Here is a 20,011-nt window from a genome sequence, read left to right as displayed (position 1 = left end):
TCAATCACACCAATGATGAGCTTGTGAATGAACATAACGCCAAGTAATACTCTACGATTCTCTAGAGATGGCAAATTGATTAGAAGAAGTCTATTCCTGTATGGTGGAAGATGAGTACTTGATTCCCAGTTGAGACCTCGTAATGCAAAAATTAAAAACCGTCTCTGGACCGACTCAATCCGATCAACATGGATTTGATAGATCGGAGACCAGACACATGAACAGTATGTCAAGAGAGTTTCACTTACCTGGTCAAATAGCTCACAACTTTTGTATTGTCCAACTATTATGTATTATCTGGGAAGCCGAAGGTGGAGAAATGGTTGGGAAAATCTTCGGGCATGAGCAGCATTTGCATTAAATTGTCTTGAAGGTGTCTTAATAATAAAAATTTAATATACATATTTTTTCTGTACTTCATGATTGAAAAAATGTGTGTATGTGAAAAAAATAAGTTTTTCAATGAAAAGTAAAATTTTAACAAGTATAAAACTCATTATTCAGTTAACAAATATAGTCAGAAAAGATTCAGAAAGCTGAATTAAAAATGATTATAAATGTTTGATCACCTAAAGTAAACACATTTGATTCAAATATGATTCCAAAATGTGATTGAAAAACTATATTCAGTTTTTGTTCATCGAGAGGTAAGCATAGTTGATTATTCTTTTTGTTGACTTTTATGAAATATTAAAATTTAATCATCAAAGGACTTCAAAAATGATTCCAAAACGTGATCGAAAAATGATTTTCAGTTTTTGATCATCAAATGTATTCATATTTGATTATTTCTTTTGTTCAATTGTATGATAACTCATTATTTAGTCAGAGAGAAGAATCAAATTGTATTTATATGTAGGGAAATTCAAAATTTAATCATCTAAATTCCGTGTGGGTAGCGGGGAATATTTTGAATAAGGTGCCACGGTTTTCCAACTTTTTTTTTCGAGGGGTGGCGGGGGTCCTAGAAATCACAAAATTATCATCCGCAACTCTAGGAAACTCTTAGTTTATGAAATATAAGCTATTTAATTTCCAAATTTAGTAAAATTTCAACTTAAGTCCTGCACTTAAAATTCGGGTCGCACATGTTGATAGCGGTATCAAAAGGCGCGTATTTTCGTCAAGATTCAGAATCCGAAAGCAGAAATTATATTTTTATCTCGTTTAAAAGTTATTCGCGGAAAACCCGTCGGTACTATTGTCGCTTTTTTCGTTGTTGCAATTAAACAAACGAAAACATATTGTTACGAATATTAGCAAAACTAAGGAGTGCTGCCAGCTCTAAGCCGATGCTAAGCAGTGACGTGAATGCACATCAATAATTCAATCATCATGTATCTACATAAACGAAACAATAACTGCGTCTACATATATGTACCATGTACGTATATGAGCAGCGGAGTGTCAATACACAAATACATGCATATATCTGAGATACTCCTATAAGTATACAATGAGAAAAACTATAAAATTGTGCAATTGTAGTTACAGTTGAGATGTTTGAGAGCTAATGGACTAGTAGATTCTGGAAGCGCCTAGAAGATGCGAATGCTAAATCAAAGAGTATAAAAGGCGACAGATGTAGAGGCGCTGGGATTCAGTTTGATTTGAGTTGTCAAGCAGTTTCGATTAAGACGATATCTATCGAGCAATAGCAGTATTATTTTGAATAGTAGAGTTTCATTTGAGCTATCAATCAGTTTGGTTATTAAGCAAGCTATTCGTTGCACAGTTTGAGTGTTATTGTGAAGTACTTTAATAAAGGCCATTTTGCACTATTACAAATTGGAGTTATTTATTCAACAGTTTAGTGATTCGAACTTAGCAGAGGATTGCAAATAAGGGGAATTGAAGTAAATTCGTTACAATATGAAGGGTGTGAATAGTGTTGCCAGCTCCGCAACAATATCTTTTTATCTTGGTAGAACATTATAAGGTGGTGGCACGTCGACATAAATGCAAACAAATACACTATCAATGTATTTTGTTTTTGTAATTCTCTGAATAATTTGAAATTAATGGCGCATAATCATAGTCAATATAAAATAGATTTTAAATTTAGTTGCAGCTTTTTGACATAATTTTCTATGAGCTGTCTGTCAAAAAAGATGAAACTAAATTTAAAACCTATTTTATTTTGACTATGATTATGCGCCAATGTATTTAATTGGAACAAGTGCAGAATGCATACATTTGTCAAACAAAAAAATCGGAATTTATAGAGAGTTTTATGCTGATTCCAACGATATATTTCTTTTTTGGTGAAAATGAAAGGTTTGGGGGTAATTCCATGTCAAAAGGCGAAATAAAAAATTAAAAAATCGAAAAATAACTTTGATCGGTTGTATATATGTCTTTAACTTTTCTAGTCTTTATTTACCAAAAATTTGAAAAAGCTCTTTTTTGCATTCGTGAACGAGCTGATATTACATTATAACTCTTATGTTTATTGTTATGTTAGCCGATCCAACACCGGCTGCGCCATGCACAGTATTTCTGCGTAGAACACCTTTCTGCATAGGCGGCCTTTGGCCGCGCTTATAAAAAATAACCCTGGGCTACGCCATGCCAAGTCCTGGTGTGTGGTAGAACCGTGGCTACCGCCACGTTGATGTCCTTCTGCGTAGTACACCCTTCTGCGAAAGAGAAGAGAAAAGAAGAGACGAGAAGAGAAGAAAAGAGAAGAGAAGAGAAAGGACGAGAAGTTCATTTCATTGGTCAATACAGTGAGTGAATCAATTAATTGCAAGCAGTTTTACGCATACAACTGAATCTGATTATAAACCCGAGCAATGTCAACACCCTAAATAATAGACTACAAATTATTCAAAGAGTTTTACAAAAACTAAATACATTGAGAGTGTATGTTTGTTTGCATTTATGTCGACGTGCCCCTACCTTATAATGTTCTACCAAGATAAAAGGACATTGTTGCGAAGCTGGCAACTCTATTCACCACTTTAATATGTTTTCGTTTGTTTAATTGCACCAACGAAAAAAGCGACAATAGTACCGACGGGTTTTCCGCGAATAGAATTTTAAGTGCAGGACTTAAGTTGACATTTTACTAAATTTGGAAAATAAAAAGCTTATATTTCATAAACTAAGAGTTTCCTAGAGCTGCGGATTCCATTTTGGTGATTTTTAGCACCCACTCTACCCCTATAAATCAACAAAAGTTTGAAAATCGTGGCACCTTATATAAAATCCAACCCTATATAGCATCTAGGACTCCTTAATTGCAGTCATTGAAAGAAAATGTATGCTTATACTCAAGTATTTAATTATTTTTTCTAAATTTATCTTTAATATTGATACAATGATTGAAGGTATATTAATCCAATGCAACTCTGCTCTTCCTACTGTTCTTCATTCCACTCCATTCGAGTGCCTTCCATGGTATTCGCAACATAACCTCAATTTAAGCTGCCAAACTAAACAGTAAACAATGGTTTTCACTTTCCTCACTCAATAAGAAAAAACAAAGGAACGATACAGGGTTGCAGCACGGTGAAAAACATTCAGACATAATAGGGCCGTTCCATTGGTTCATTGAGCTCTGGCTCAAATCTGCTTGGAACGATCTGGATCAACTTTGAGAGCTGACAGCACTAATATAAAACATCTGTTTTGTAGAAAATAGGAAGAAACGTACACAAAATTTTAAGATACTGATAGAATTATTAACATTTAAATAGTTTCGCACGTAAGCAAACAATTTATTTTCCTTACATCATCTTCAAGTTGTTTACTCTTTCAGTGTTTTTGCTTTTAAATATGGCGAGGTGTTTTATGTATACACAAATGTACACGTATTTAGTTCAGTGCTACAATGGCTCAACTATGTGGTTGGCTCATCTCACCAGCTGATTTTATTTTTTTCATTTCACTGGAGTAGGGATTGTCAGAAGGAGATGGCAAACTTAAAAAGAAACCAACGAATTTACAACACTTTCTTACTACTACAAATGCTGGTAAGTTTTATGTTTTCATTCCATTCCATTCGTCTAACACCAACACGCTAATTTTGGCAATGTGAACAAAGGTATGTTATTGCTGTAGAGATGAGCCAACCATATAGTTGAGCCACGAGTGCTACCAACTCAAAAGTGGTTAGCTGTCAAAAAATCTACTACAGAAAACGAAACGAACAGAACTGCTATACGGATCAGAAATTGAACCAGATAAATATCAGGATCACAACGTTGATGTTGCATTTGCATGTTAAATTTCAATCCGTATCTCGCTCAAGTCTCAATGGAACGTAAATAATGGCCGTGACACAGTGAACGTTTTTAACATACAAGCTTTCAACGCAATCTTATGCATTCCAGTTATATCGCCACAATCAACCAAGACGATGCGTTTGTATATAGAAAGAAACTTCAGACTTAGCAATTGACGTTTATTTCGCCTTGACCATTCACATACAAAATTTCGCGAAGCACTGTTATAAACATTCTTACTATACAATAAAAATACTTGCTAACATATTTTGTATTCTATTAATTTGTAAAAATGCAGTTTTTAACTATGAAAAATGTTAGAAAATAACAAGTGTTAAAAATAACATCACTTGCAAAATGTGAAGGCACAGTTAGCCAAAGCAAATGTCGAATTCTTCTTATGCTTTGCTTGGGTTAAAGTTGGAATTTGGCTACTTTTTTATTTCAGATGGCACTGTTGTTGTTGTTGTATTAACGATAAAGACACTACCCGAAGGCTTTGGGGAGTGTTATCGATGTTGATGGTCTTTTGCCGGATACAGATCCGGTACGTTGCGGTAGCAAAGCACCATTAAGGTACCAGCCCGACCATCTCGGGAACGATTTATATGACCATATTAAACCTTCTAGGCCATCCCGCCCTCCCCAACCTATAGTTCCATGAGGAACTTTGGGTCGCCAGAGCCTCGGCTGTTAATGAAACAGGATTCGCCACGGGTAGGTGAAGTTGACAATTGGGTTGGAAAAGATATATATTGCGCTGGCAACCCCTGGAGGGTTGCGCTACACAACACCTTGAATCAATTTGGTATTTTGGTTGCCTTTTACGACAGGCATACCTATCGCGGGTCTGTTCTAATCCTCCTAACCCGCTGGGGGTCCCCCGAAGGCCTGGGGAGTGTTATCGATGTTGATGGTGCTTTGCCGAATGCAAATACGGTACGTTCCCTTACCAAGCCCGACCATCTCTGGAACTATTTGTTATGACCAGATGTGACGTTCCAGGCCATACTGCCCTCCCACCCCCTAGATCAGATGTTCGGGGTCGACAGAGCTGCCATTCTCCATAAAATTACGTGCAATCTACTCATAATGCATAAGATTATGTTAAACGCATTTATATGAAAAACTGCTTATGTGGCGGGGCTTTAAGCTGTAAACACAACGCCGAGCGACGACGATCTTCGTGGGATTCAAGGGGTTGTGTAGCGCAATATATAGCTTCTCCAACACAATTGTCAACCTCACCTTCGAGCGGCGAATCCCGTTTCACTAACAGACGAGGCTCTGGCGACCCCAAGCTCCTCATGGAACTTGGGGGTGGGGAGGGAAGTATGGCCTGAAGGTTTAATGTGGCCATATAAATCGTTCCCGAGATGGTCGGGCCAGCACCTTAATGGTGCTGTGTTACCGGAGCGTATCGGATCTGTATCCGAAAAGGACCATCCCATCGATAACACTCCCCAAAGCCTTCGGGGAGTAACCTAATCGCTACAACAACAACAACAACGACGATCTTCGCCGCACCGTGCGTTGACATATCTCAAATTACGCGCAGATATGTTGCCTACTCAAAACCCAATACCAGTCGAAATTTTCTGACGCTTTTTATTCAGAGTGGCCATATACAGAAAAAAGATGATTTTTTAATTGTTTGCTTTAGCACTTGACTGTTGAACACGCTGCATCAAAAAACAAGTTTGGTTCTCAGGAATCCGATAAATAAATAATATTATAACCCTTTAATTTAAAAATACAGATAACATATATACGGCGTGCGTTACGTATCTACGATTTCATAAGCGTTCATAGGTTTCAGTTTTCGTCAGCGCCATACGCCGGTTAGTTGCAAACGTTGATTGAAAAAACCTAAAATTTTGTAATGTTTGTGCTTACTACCTTTTAGTTTTTAAACATATTACTTATAGTTGGCGGTTTATTAATAATGATACCGAAAAACATCTTTCGATATCCCTCCCAATTTTTTCACAATGTTTTGGCAGTTAAAAGTTAGATATTATGGCGCATAGTCATAGCCAAAATAAAATAAGTTTTAAATTTAGATGGAGCTTTTTGGCATAATCTTCTATGAGCTATCTGTCAAAAAAGCTCCAACTAAATTTAAAACCTATTTTATTTTGACTATGACTATGCGCCTATGTTTTCCTGTTTTATACTTTAAAGAAAAAATTAACAGCAACAACCCTTTCCATCATTGTGGATAAAACAAGTGTGATATACTTGCAGTCTTCCAGTCAGTTTTACAGCTCCGGCTCACGCTCAATTCTCACGGGAATGCTCTGGATCATTGAGAGACTTGAGAAGCAGATGTCGTGAAATTTTCGCACACGTGAAATGTGATAGGCTGTCACCGCTGTTTTTCATTTAACTCATACGCCGAAAGGCTAAGCAGCGACATCTATTTTTGAAAAAGTAGGTTTATTAAAGGCAGCGTTGCCAAACTAAAAAGAAGTAATTAACAAATTATCTCGCTCACAAATTGAACCATACTTCTATCTGGCTCAAATCGTTGTTGTTGCATTTACATGCAAAATTATTTATCTGGCTCAGGATTTGGCCACCGGATGATGGCTATTATCTATCAACCAATGAGAATTCAGTAGGTATAGATTCGCTTTGTCTCTTAACTGCCTGACATGATGTTCAAGATGGCTACTTTTTAGCGATTTGGCAGCGTTTTGACAGGTTGTTCAATATCGCGTCGAATAGGGCCGGCCATCTCAAGGCGAATCCATACACTGAATTCGCCTAGGGCCATCTTCAGCGGGTGATTGAAAGAGATACAGAATGAGACCGCGATAGCAAATTAAAAATCAGGTGATCGGCTCTATTTATAATTTTGACATCTATGCAGAAGTTATCACATCCACAATGCCTAGTACGGTTTCAGTATTTGTGTAAGTGTGTAAGCTATGGCCCCTATTATGACATTTTTCGATCTTCGATCTTCGCTGGCTATCGAACATCGAAAATCGAATTTGAAATTGGTATTATGACCATTGTGAATCAAACTAAGTGTGATATCTTATCTGTCAACTGCCTGGCAGGATGTTCAATATGGCTACTTTTTAGCGTTTTGGCAGGGTGTTCAATATGGCGGCGCATAGGGCCGGCTATCTTCAGCGGGTGATAGAAAGAGATACAGAATGAGGCAGCGATAGTCAATTACAAATCAGGTTATCCAATCACTTTGGAATTTTGACGTCTATGCAGAAGATATCACCGTTGTGAATCAAACTAAGTGTGATATCTTATCTGTCAACTGCCTGACAGGATGTTCAATATGGCTACTTTTAAGCGTTTTGGCAGGGTGTTCAATATGGCGGCGCATAGGGCCGGCCATCTTCAGGGGGTGATAGAAAGAGATACAGAATGAGGCAGCGATAGTCAATTACAAATCAGGTGATCCAATCACTTTGGAATTTTGACGTCTATGCAGAAGATATCACACTTAGTTTGATTCACAAGGGATATCACACTTAGTTTGATTCACACTGATTATGACATCTAATCTCTGTCGAAATTTTCGTTGTGTATCTAATTTTGAAGCGAATAGAAATTTGTTGTCGAGGCTGTATCGAAGTAGAAGAAAAATGTTTGAAACGTAAGTTTTTTGAGTTTTTCTTCTACTTTTTTGCTACCTAATAGTAATTTCAAACTATTTGTATTAATCGTATATATTGTAGGATGCTTTTTTTATTAAAATTAATATCTACACAAAAATAATTTAAAAGAAAATGTTATATTTTCATGGTGAAAAATTGAATCATAATGAAAATTTTTGAAAATAGAAAAATCAATATTGAAAATTTAAATATTAAAAAACATATTAAAACAAGTAAGGAAGGCTAAAGGGCCCATTACTGATACTTAGCATAGACTTGACTTGGCTTGAGAACTGTCACTTACAGTTCTGTTAAATGAACATTGCATGTTACTGATTACTCAAAACTTAACTTGACTTAGAAGTCTGTTGAATTTTGATTTTCTATGTAAGTTCTAAGTGACGTTTACATTTTGAGATGCCATTTGTTTGCTTCCATTTCATTTTGACATTTTGTAATACAAATTGACATTTATTTAAAAATAAATTTCAACGCTGATTATGATGCCAGGTTGTATGCGCCAAGTGGAGTATAATCGTGCCTAAGCTGCCAAGTTAACGCCAAGTAAAGTCAATTCTATGCTAAGTATCAGTAATAGTGGCTTAAGTTTGGGTGTAACCGAACGTTACATAGTCAGCGGAGAGCTATGGAGACAAAATAAGGGCAAATCACCATGTAGGAAAATGAACCTAGGGTAACCGTGGAATGTGTTTGTATGACATGCGTATCAAATGGAAGGTAATAAAGGGTATTTTAAGAGGGAGTGGGCCATAGTTCTATAGGTGGACGCCATTTAAGGATATCGCCATAAAGGTGGACCAGGGCTGACTCTAGAATTTCAGGAAGAGAAATTGCGATATCAAAGGCACCTTTTTCCTTAATTTGGAAGGCTGAATTTTGATATGATGAAGAAACCAGCACACAAATGTCTTTTCTATGTCGTTCATTTTAAAATGAGTCCTCTTACCGCCGATAGAATTTGGTCACACAGTCCAACCATCGTACCTTGTTGTAAAAATGCTGTCAAGTTCGCTCAAGAAAAAAATAGCAGTTACATCATAGTTGGCCCATAACGAAGTTCCTGTTAAAGGGATTGTTTCCAGATTATAGTTGCATAGATGGCTTATATCATATGAGGACATACCGAACGGGGACATCATAGCCAAAGTTGATACAGTGTGTATTCATGCGAAATGTGATTTCTTCTTCCAAGGTATCCGAAAATGCGGTTTTAATAACATTATTTACCGAGCAGCACACTTTGAAGAAGTACCTCGACTCTATGTCTTGGAACCATACGGAGCTATTGGATATGATGGGATCTTACACTGCTACAACAACGAGGCGTTACGCGCTGAAAATGCTCTCATTCTCACTACAATGAATGCGTTAAAAGACGATAACATTAAACTTTCGCAAAAGCAAGATGCTCTGTTTGCTGAAGTTCGCTCTCTAAAATCTTCGATTGTTGATAAAATCACAGAAATCTCTACTTTATCATTGGAACTAAAGAATGTGCATAGTGTTGTTGCTGCTTTTGCCAATGGGCAAAAATCAACTCGTGCTGGTTCTTTTCAAAAAGATGACAATAAAGAATTGGTTGAAAAAACAAAGAAGCCAACCAATAACAACAAAGACAATAAATCTGATGCGAGTGCAAAATCAATGCAGGCTGAATTGTCCAAAAAAACAAAGCATCCAAGCACTAAAAACAAAGGCAATGACATGCTCTCGGGCGCAAAAACAACGCAGCCTGTAAATAAATCGGCGACTAACAATGTCTCGGCCTCTAAAGATAAACAATTAGCTAATATAGCTAAACAAAATGCAAATACCAATTCGGCTGCAACAACAAATCAGCCTCTAATTCATTTGTCTTTGACAAACACATCCAGTAGTGACTCTCAATCGCCTGCCATGCAAAGCAATAACACTATGACTGCAAAGAATGTGATGCCGTTGAAGTCTGCCAGTGAAACTGTGCCTACTTATGCTGACGTCACTATTATGGTGAAAGGTAATAATAAACAATCTGCATCTGATAACGTTGCTTCTGCCAGTGAGACCGTGCCTACTTGTGTTGGCGTCACTATTATGGATAAAGGCAACAATAAGCAATCTACATCTGATGACGTAACTTCTGAAATTAAGACAAACAAATCCAAGAAGGCTGCTACTATCGTTGTAGGCAGTAATGTAAATGCTGATCTTAATCTAGCTGTTCGCCTAAAATGGTTACATTTATCCTCATTCAAGCCGTCAGTTAATGCAAGTGATATCATCAGTTATGTATCAAAAAATGCGAATATTTCGCCATCTCTTATTCATTGTAATAAGTTAGTAAAGAAAAACACAGATTCTAGCTCGTTAGTAAGATGCAATTTTAAACTTGGGGTCTCGACTTCAATCTATAGTAAATTACTAGACTCTTCTATATGGCCAACTGATGTTAAAGTAAAGCCGTTTCGTTTTTTTTCAAAAGGGCAAAGGCCAAACGCTCAACCCCTAGTAAATAATCCGCAAAATTCAATTTTTAATAATGTAAATATTTACTACCAAAATATCTCGGGGATGAGAACTAAAGCTAAGGATATTTTCTTAGTCACTTCGCGCTGTGAATATGATGTGTATGTCATAGTTGAGACCTGGCTCAACAATGATTTCTTTGACGCAGAATTTTTTGATACTACTTTGTTTCATACCTATCGTAAGGATAGGGATCCAATCAAAACGGGATGCCAAAGAGGTGGCGGGGTACTAATGGCCGTAAGACGTACCCTCCTTTCTTCTTTCGTTCAGCTCCCAAATACTGACTCGCTACTGGACCAAATGTGTGTCTCTATTTGTGGGCTGTTTGGAAAGCTGTTTATTTGTGTTTCGTATATTCCGCCTTGTAGTAATGAGTCTCTGTACTGCGCGCATGTGAATAATATTTTTGAAGTTTACGAAAAAAATGTAAACAGTCATTTTTGCGTTTTGGGTGATTTTAATATGAACAGGGTTGTTTGGTCAAAATTGCGAAATGACAATCTATTAACACCTATGAATGTCAATCATCAACATGAAATATATTTTTTAGATACTCTTTTTAGTGCCAACTTTGTTCAGATTAATTCATTTGTGAACCAGCTAAATAACATACTGGATCTTATTTTTGTCGATGAAAATTTAATTTCTCACTTATCTGAGTGTCAATTTCCTATCTGCAAATCGGACATGCATCACGTACCCTTATCTTTATTATTAAAATTCATTGAATTTGTACCTAACAACAATACCACTCAAAATACTCCCTCCTACAATTTCAAAGATGCAAATTTTGATGCACTCAATTCGAGTATTGCTGAAATTGACTGGAAGTCTATTTTCTGTGCTAAAAATGCCTCTGAATGCTTTGAAATTTTTCTGCTGCAGTTATCTGATATATTTATTATTTATTATTATGAATCAGATATTATTATTGGCATCTCGTCCCTACAATCTTCTTTAAAAAAAGATATTGATGGGCTGTCTTCTTTTTTGGTTAAAAAATGTAGCAGTTCGCTATGCGTGCCGTTGTGCCATATCTTTAATGTGTCATTGTCCACGGGCGTTTTCATTGATCGATGGAAATTGGCTTCTATTACTCCAATCTTCAAGTCTGGAAATAAGAGCGAGGTAGCAAACTACAGGCCAATCTCTAAACTATCAACCTGTTCAAAACTGTTTGAGAAAGTAGTAAAGGAGAAGTTGGCCTTTGCTATTAAAGGAATAATCGATCCATGTCAGCATGGGTTTGTTGCGTGTCGTTCAACAGTGACAAACTTAGCTGTTTTTTCGCAATACTGTGTTTCTGCTTTTAAGGATGGGTATCAAGTTGATACTATATATACAGATTTCTCTAAGGCGTTTGATACAGTGTCCCACAAGATACTTCTTCAGAAACTTGAGTACATTGGTTTCCATTCAGCTTTTCTGTCATGGTTAAAGTCATACCTGACAAACCGAATTTTATTTGTTGAAATCGAGAATATGAGGTCGTATGAGTTCTTGGCAACCTCTGGGGTGCCACAAGGTAGTATTCTCGGTCCAATCTTATTTGTTATCTTCATTAATGACGTCGGCTTATATTTAAAGCATTCAAATTATTTACTTTATGCTGATGATTTAAAACTGTTTAGGCGTATCACCACTGTATCTGATGCATTGCTCCTACAGAGAGATTTGGATGCTCTTAATGTGTGGGCTTTTAATAATCATCTGAGACTTAACAGTAGTAAATGTTGGCATATAACGTTTTGTAGAACTACAAGTGCGCTTACGTCAACATACTATATCGCTAATACATATCTTGCCTCGGTCAAAGAATTTCGTGATCTTGGTGTCATTTTCGACTCTTCGTTCACTTTCGTTAACCATGTTAACTATCTTATACCAAAAGCGTATGCTAATTTAGCGTTTTTACGGCGTTATGCGAAGGATTTTAAGGACCCATACACTAGGAGTATATTGTATAATTCATTAGTGCGATCTAAATTAGAGTACGCCTCTATCATATGGAATCCCATTTACAGCACTTACTCTGCTAGAATTGAAAGGGTTCAACGTAAATTCATTCGATTCGCCCTCCTACCCCTTCATTTTGTTAATCCCCTACCACCTTATATAAACAGGTGCATGCTTATAAATGTTATGCCACTGCATGTCAGACGCTCAGTACAACATTTAATGTTTATTTACGATATTATCTCTGATACTATTGATTGCTCAGCTCTGTTGGAGCAGTTAAATTTTCTAGTTCCTAGTAGATCTCTACGCTCTCATAATATATTCTATGGTGAAGTTCTGAGAACCAATTACCTTAGCTTTGCCCCTCTCAAAGAGGTCTCGAAGAGCGTAATAAAATTTCCAGAATGTTAAATCTTGACTTTGCAATGCCCAGGCCTTTGTTTAAGTTACGGATTGAGTCTTACTATCGAGAAAATTTATCTCATCCTTGAATTAATTAATTTTAGTTGCTTAGTTTTAAGTTAATTTGCAAACTTGTAAATCTAGTCAGTAAGGTTTCTGCCATTGACTCAATAAATATGAATATGAATATGAACATGGGATCTTAAAACAGGACTAACAGAGATGCCCCCTTATCTAGCTTGGAGACACAGCAGCACCAAGTAGTTGTTTGCTGCATTGGTCAAAACAAAACATAAAATTTGACAGCCATGATAATTTTACAATTTTTTTTAACTTTGAATTTTTTATTTGGCACCGGATCAAAACCACGGCATGACAAGCATTCTTTGTTCACATTTACATTGATTTTAAAAACTACAGTTAAAGTTGGCAGCTTATGAACGCCAATTCTTCGTTACTGTAATACGTCTTTGGAACTCCCTACCCACAAGCCTCAGACTTTTAAGTAATGCTCTGCACTTCAAAAAAGAGCTAACGTCCTTTTTAATGGCTCTTAAGCTGGATGTTAACTATTTGCGCTTACTATATTTTTACTAATGGAAATGTACTTAATAAATCAATGTTAAAATGTTCACTTCTAACACCCTTTTCCTTTCCTTGTGTCTTCTTTGCAAACAAGCACTATCTATCTTAAATCAGCCAATGTTTATCATCACTGCTACTATCTTTTATTAATTACTTTTCTTCAGTTTTAAGATTTAGATATAGTTACATATTTACTTAGGTAATTGTTTACTTTAGGGAAATTCAAAATTTTATTTCTTTTTGGAGATATTTGCAAACAAAATTGAAAATTTTCATGTGGTTCTTGTAAAATTTGATGATTTTGAGGTACCCACAAGAAAAACTGTGGGTAAAAGTTGTTTTCGCGGATATAGTTTTCGCGGTCCTGGGATCAATACACGTCTTTTGACACCTCTTCCGATATTTTTTGACTAGTTTTAGCAGTTGTACCCTAAAGTAAACAATAACCTTTACTTATTATTTTTAATATTTAATTTAATTAAATAAATTTAATTTATTATTATTAATGGTAAATTTATATAGATCATGCTATTCATGACTAGCACTGTAAAATAATTTGTCAAATTGTTGTGCTACGAACAAATTTTCAAATAAATACAAACTGAGATGAGCAACAAAATTTCATGTTATGGAACAAAGTGGCAAGGTTAAATTTTAGTCAACTTTAAATAGAGTTTATATCTTATCTCGAAACAGGGCATAAATGTTTATATTTCGCATCAAAGAGGCATTGACAATAGACATTTTGAACAGCTGATCGTTTCTCAGGCGAGATTAATGAAAAATGACAAATTCGCTTAAGTCATCACGTTTTTGATTCTTTTTCGCCCATCTTTGTGCAAACCTAGGAGGAGGATCCGATTTTCCGGACTATTCCTATTAAAAGTGAGTTATTTCTGAAAAATGTCTTGGTTACTCGGTAGAAATAGACCTCAACAACCACAAGAACAATTAAGTGGGGATGGTGACGATCCGGATAGTAAAATTGCTGGCCAACGCAGTGGAGATGCTGAACTAAGTAAAGCGGAGCGTAAAGTTATGGAAGCATACCGTTTCGATTCTTCGGCTTTAGAGCGTGCTGCTGAAGCAGCTCGTCAGTTGGAACGTTCAAGTGAGTTAATTCATTCATTGAATTAATTATTCTTTTTACATATGTATGTGAGTTGCATAACCACAACTCTTGTTTCAAATGCTTGATAATAGGTAAAATATATGTAGTTTTATAACTACATACGCATGTATTAAGCTCATATACATTTTGTAATTTCAAATAAATCCTTAACAGAACATGCCAGGGAAGCATTGGAATTGTCAAAGATGCAAGAATCAACAAGACAGCAAGAATATCAGCTTAAGATCAAAGAATACGAAGCACATATTGAACAAGCAAAAGTGGAACAGAAACGCATTGATCATGAAGAACGACGTAAAACATTAGTGGTACGTTGAAATTAATATTTTTTATTATTCCCCTATGACCATGATTATACCTTACATTTCCGTGTAGGAAGAAACCAAACAACAGCAGCTACGGGCTCAGTATCAGGATCAGTTATCACGAAAGCGCTATGAAGATCAATTGGCACAGCAACAGCGAGTACAGGAGGAAAATTTAAGAAAGTAAGTAAACTATTACAGCTATTTTTTTTTTTTTTTTTTTTTTTTTTTTTTTTTTTTTTGAATAGACGTATTTTTATTAATGAATTTATTGTCGACAGGCAAGAGGAGAGTGTAGCTCGTCAAGAAGCTATGCGTCGCCAAACCATTGAACATGAAATTGAGATGAAGGAGAAGAATCGTCTCAAATTGCTTGAACATGAAATGAGAATCAAAGCCAAAGTGGATCGGGAAAACCGGGATATAAATCTTGAGCAAATACGTTTAAAAGCTCAGGAGCATCGAAAAACTGTCCTGGAAGGAATTCGGTAAACTTGCATAATTTAATATAAAATACTTAATTCAACACATTGTAGTAATAATTCCTTTCTTCTTTTAGAACTGCTGGATCTGTGATTGGTGCTGGTGCTGAAGCCATGCTTACTGATTGGGATAAAGTTTTAACTGCAGCAGGAGGTTTATCGTTACTGGCATTAGGTGTTTATGCTGCAAAAGGAGCAACTGGAGTAACATCACGCTACGTCGAAGCTCGTATTGGTAAACCGACATTGGTTGGTGAGACATCGCGCTTCGCCTTCCTTGATGCCATACAACATCCAATTAAGTATGTACAAAAGTTACGGTCGAAACCAGCAGATGCCTTAAAAGGAGTAATCTTAAATCCCAAACTAGAGGAACGTTTACGTGATATTGCTATTGCGACAAAGAATACACGCTTAAATAAAGGCATGTACCGTAATGTATTGATGCATGGTCCTCCTGGTACTGGCAAAACTATGTTTGCCAAACGTTTAGCTGCACACTCTGGAATGGATTATGCCATAATGACTGGTGGTGATGTTGCACCTATGGGAAAAGAAGGTGTTACAGCCATACATAAAGTGTTCGATTGGTCACAGACTAGTCGTCGTGGTCTGTTATTGTTTGTTGATGAAGCTGATGCATTCTTACGTAAACGTTCATCCGAACACATTTCTGAGGATTTGCGTGCAGCTCTAAATGCTTTTCTATATCGAACATCTGAACAAAATTCCAAATTTATGTTGGTTTTAGCTTCCAACACGCCAGAACAGTTTGATTATGCTATAAACGATCGTCTAGATGAGATGGTCGAATTTTCATTGCCTGGTTTAGAAGAGCGTGAACGTTTGTTGCGATTATATTTTGACAAATACGTATTGCAACCAGCTTCGCAGGGACACAAGTGAGTATTGGCCTTTGTAAACATATAAATACTAAATGCTAAGTACTTGAAATATATTAATTCTAAATAGACGTTTCAAATTGGACCAATTTGACTATGGTGCTACATGTACAGCAATGGCAAAGATTTGCGAGGGAATGTCAGGTCGAGAAATATCGAAATTGGGTGTTTCTTGGCAAGCTGCAGTTTATGCATCCGAAGATGGCGTGTTGACAGAGAAAATGGTTTTAGATCGTTGTCATGCTGCTGCTCATCAACACAAGCAAAAGGTTATTAATTCATGATGTGCATTCAACTAGAGTTTGCATTAAGTATTTAATACTATTTACAGATGGCTTGGTTATCAGAACAAGAGCGCAGTGATCACAAATCTATAAGTGGTGGAAAAGGCACATAATATAGTTAGTTACTGGTATAAATCAAATTTGATTTCCAAATACTACCCTATACAAATTTTTATCCAATTGGTGGTAGAGTGCAGTGGATTGGGCGTTTAATTATATTTAATTTTAGTTATTTTATTGTCCATTAAGTTTCAGCTTAACAGCAATGTCCACTTATATGGAAACTAACTTCACACAACATTTTAAGGGGCATAAACAAAATTTTCTTGCATTTAAATTTGTACCTGAAGGTGATGATGTTAGGCACACATAGACGGATGTAGATGCATATGTTTGTTTAAGGGTTATGCCACCTAAATGACTTTCAAGACTAACGGAAATTTATATTAAACTTCTACTTGTGACATTATGTGGTGATCCTGCTTTTGACTTTTTGACATTTTTGTTTCAAAACATTAGAGTATTAATATTAAAAATTTATGCTACGAAAGTTGAAATATATGTACGCATTTTATGATATGAATGGTAATATGACTATTTTCTTGGAGGGTTATAAAATGGGATCGTTTCAGTCCTTAGACAGATTCATATTTGCGTACAGACGTGTTTCAATTCGCTCGCACAACTCTTTTTATTTTCTTCTTATTTTGCTATGGCTAAGTGCATAATTTATGACAATAAACTCTTGGAGGATACCGGTATCTCCTGTAATATTTGTTGTCAACAAGTGCATTTAAAATGTGCAAAATTAAACTCGAACTATGTAAAACTTTTAAAATCAAATGCAAACATTTTGTATAGTTGTGACGTTTGTGTTAACAAAACTCTACCTTTCTACATATCCAAACTTGACGAAGTCGTTTCATCTTTGAGAGAAATCAAAAAAGTTTTGGTGGGTGTTAATAGTGTTAGTGCAAATCTCACTCCCTCTATTGTTGAAAAGTGTGCTGACACAATCGTCACGCGCTCGCAAAAAAAGGTAATGAACCCTCTCCCACATCATCTCAGCCTAAGCGCGCTCAGCTGGACCAACTACATACAGTTGACAATAGCGCGGCAGCACCTATGTGCCATACCATTGTGCTACTGCTGGCGTCGCTTTAGCTGAACCTACTGAGTATCAAGCCTCTTCTAATGGGTTATCGCCTATTTTGCCTACTCCTATTCGTAATCAACAAAGTATTGATACTGCACTCGCTACCTCGCTGAATAACAAAAACTCAATATCTAATGAAAATGTGAATAATGTAAGTGATGGGTCCAACAACAACAAACCAACGTACTCTAGGAGAAGACAAGTGAATAACCGAAAGCAAAATAAGTCAGGTGTTGTAATGATCTTAATGTTGCTGTTGGCAAATCTTGGCTTCATTTATCTTCTCTCGCATCTTCTGTTACTAAGGATGATATTATTAAATACGTCTCTCAGAAAACTGACATTAGTGTGGAGGAGCTAATGTGTTTCAAACTTCTTAGAAAAGGTGAACACGAAAATACTGAGCGAAAGTTTTTCAATTTTAAACTTGGCGTACCAACAGATTATGTCGCTATGGTCCTTAATGAGTCACTATGGCTTAATGTCAGGATCAAGCCTTTTTTCCAAAAGCCAGGGCTGGGAGCAGAGAAAACCTAGCTGGTAGAGATTTTACTAATTTACAACGTCCTACGTCCTCTATCGCTTCTTCTGGTCTTAAGATCTACTTTCAAAATATTTCCGGTTTAAGAACTAAATCCCATATTGTTAACTCATTCAGCGCCCAAATGGACTTTGATATGGATCAAGCCTTTTTTCCAAAAGCCAGGGCTGGGAGCAGAGAAAACCTAGCTGGTAGAGATTTTCCTAATTTACAAAGTCCTACGTCCTCTATCGCTTTTTCTGGTCTTAAGATCTACTTTCAAAATATTTCCGGCTTAAGAACTAAATCCCACATTGTTAACTCATTCAGCGCCCAAATGGACTTTGATATTATTGTCATAGTCGAGACGTGGCTGAACTCTTGATTTTTTCGATGGTGAATTCTTCGATTTAAACGCCTGCGATGAAATGCAAGTACCGTGCCTGCTTAATAACTCTATTAAATGACGAATCTTTGATTGACCAGCTATGTGTCTGCCTAAAAGGCTCTTCCAGATCCGGATCGCTCTATATCTTAGCTTCATACATTCCTCCTAGTAGTGATTATGAACTTTATAAAATGCATGCTGACAATATCACATCGCTTATCGAAAACAATGTATTAGATGATAACTTATGTATTTTAGGTGATTTTAACTTGAGTAACGTCCGCTGGACTGATAGTGCTTGTAACTCTTGTCTCATGCCATCTAATGTAACAGCCTCTCGCGAGACTTATCATATAGATTGTATTTTAAGTGTTAATTTGAAGCAAATCAATTTATTTTTTAACGAGCTAGGCAAAATCTTAGATCTCATATTTGTGACTGATAATATTAACTACGTTATTTCTGAGTGCATGTCGCCCATGAGTCAATGTGATAAACATCATAAGGCCATAACTCTAAGCGTTGAGTCTTATGAATACCTTCCGACTTTTCTAAATACTAATGATAAAATCATTTACAAATATGATACCTGTGATTTTGTGATTCTCAATAGTTTATTATTGGATGTTAACTGGACTGCTCTAATAGCAAATTCAAGTATCGATGAGTGCTTTTCCAGCTTCAAAGCATTTATGCATTAGTTCTGTATGAATAATATATCCATTAAAAAGAAGCGACCACATAGTATTCCATGGTACACAAAAGAATTAAAAAAGCTTAAAAACCTAAGAAACAAATTTCACTAATAATATATCTTTTTATTATAAATATAAAAACTTTGCTGTCGAGTTCAATCGCCTAGATAAATATCTGTACAATAAATTCATTCGCGGTTCCGAGTGGAGTATTAAAAGTAATCCGAAATATTTTTGGACGTTTATCAAATCAAAAAGATCACGTTCTTTTATTCCAAAGTCAGTGTTTCTTGATGATCAGTTCGCTGATGGGCCCAATGATGTAGCTAATCTGTTTGCTAACTTTTTTAAGTCTAATTTTACTACTGAAAATGATGTCCCCTCATCAAGCTTTTCTTCAAATTTCTCACACCTTAATTTTGGGTCTCTTACCCTATCTTCAGAAGACATTGCCAAAGGGCTTGCCACACTTAAGCCGTCTCGGCCTGGCGGCACTCCTTTTAAAAAAAAGTCCTGCTCTAATTGCACCATTGAAAATTATTTTCAATAAATCTCTTCCTTCAGGAACCTTCATTAATGATTGGAAAGTTGCTCACATAATCCCAATCTTAAAATCAGGTAAGAAAAACGATGTTCGCAATTATAGACCTATCTCAAAACTCTCTACCATTTCTAAGCTTTTTGAGTGCATTGTAAAAGACAAACTGTATTTTGCAACCAAATCTCTTATTTGCCAAAATCAACATGGGTTTGTGTCTGGGCGATCCACAGCCACAAAGTTAGCTGTATTTGTAGATTACTCTCATACTGCTTTCTC

General features: G+C 36.2%; 2 protein-coding genes across 3 annotated transcripts in view; one reads left to right on the top strand and one right to left on the bottom strand.

Moving 5' to 3' along the window:
* Positions 1 to 2,346: 2,346 nt before the first annotated feature.
* The window catches only part of LOC137247014 (myb-like protein X), a 28,965-nt gene continuing 11,300 nt past the window's right edge, over positions 2,347 to 20,011 (bottom strand). Inside the window, exon 5 of one of the 2 annotated variants that reach the window (XR_010951761.1) lies at positions 2,347 to 2,639. The gene's annotated coding sequence lies outside the window, so the exon portion shown is untranslated. Of the gene's footprint in view, positions 2,640 to 13,079; positions 13,761 to 20,011 lie in introns of those variants that run through there. The other variant, XR_010951762.1, reaches the window with a different exon arrangement.
* On the top strand, positions 14,076 to 17,024 carry bor (ATPase family AAA domain containing bor). Its single transcript, XM_067778119.1, has 7 exons — positions 14,076 to 14,441; positions 14,616 to 14,770; positions 14,838 to 14,950; positions 15,049 to 15,255; positions 15,327 to 16,151; positions 16,222 to 16,420; positions 16,483 to 17,024. Exons 1-7 carry the CDS (start codon positions 14,234 to 14,236, stop codon positions 16,546 to 16,548), a joined length of 1,773 nt encoding a protein of 590 aa, XP_067634220.1. The 5' UTR covers positions 14,076 to 14,233; the 3' UTR covers positions 16,549 to 17,024.

This window comes from Eurosta solidaginis, chromosome 1 (genome assembly GCF_040869045.1).
Source record: "Eurosta solidaginis isolate ZX-2024a chromosome 1, ASM4086904v1, whole genome shotgun sequence".
NCBI lineage: Eukaryota > Metazoa > Arthropoda > Insecta > Diptera > Tephritidae > Eurosta > Eurosta solidaginis.
This window is presented reverse-complemented; position numbering and strand designations above follow the sequence as displayed.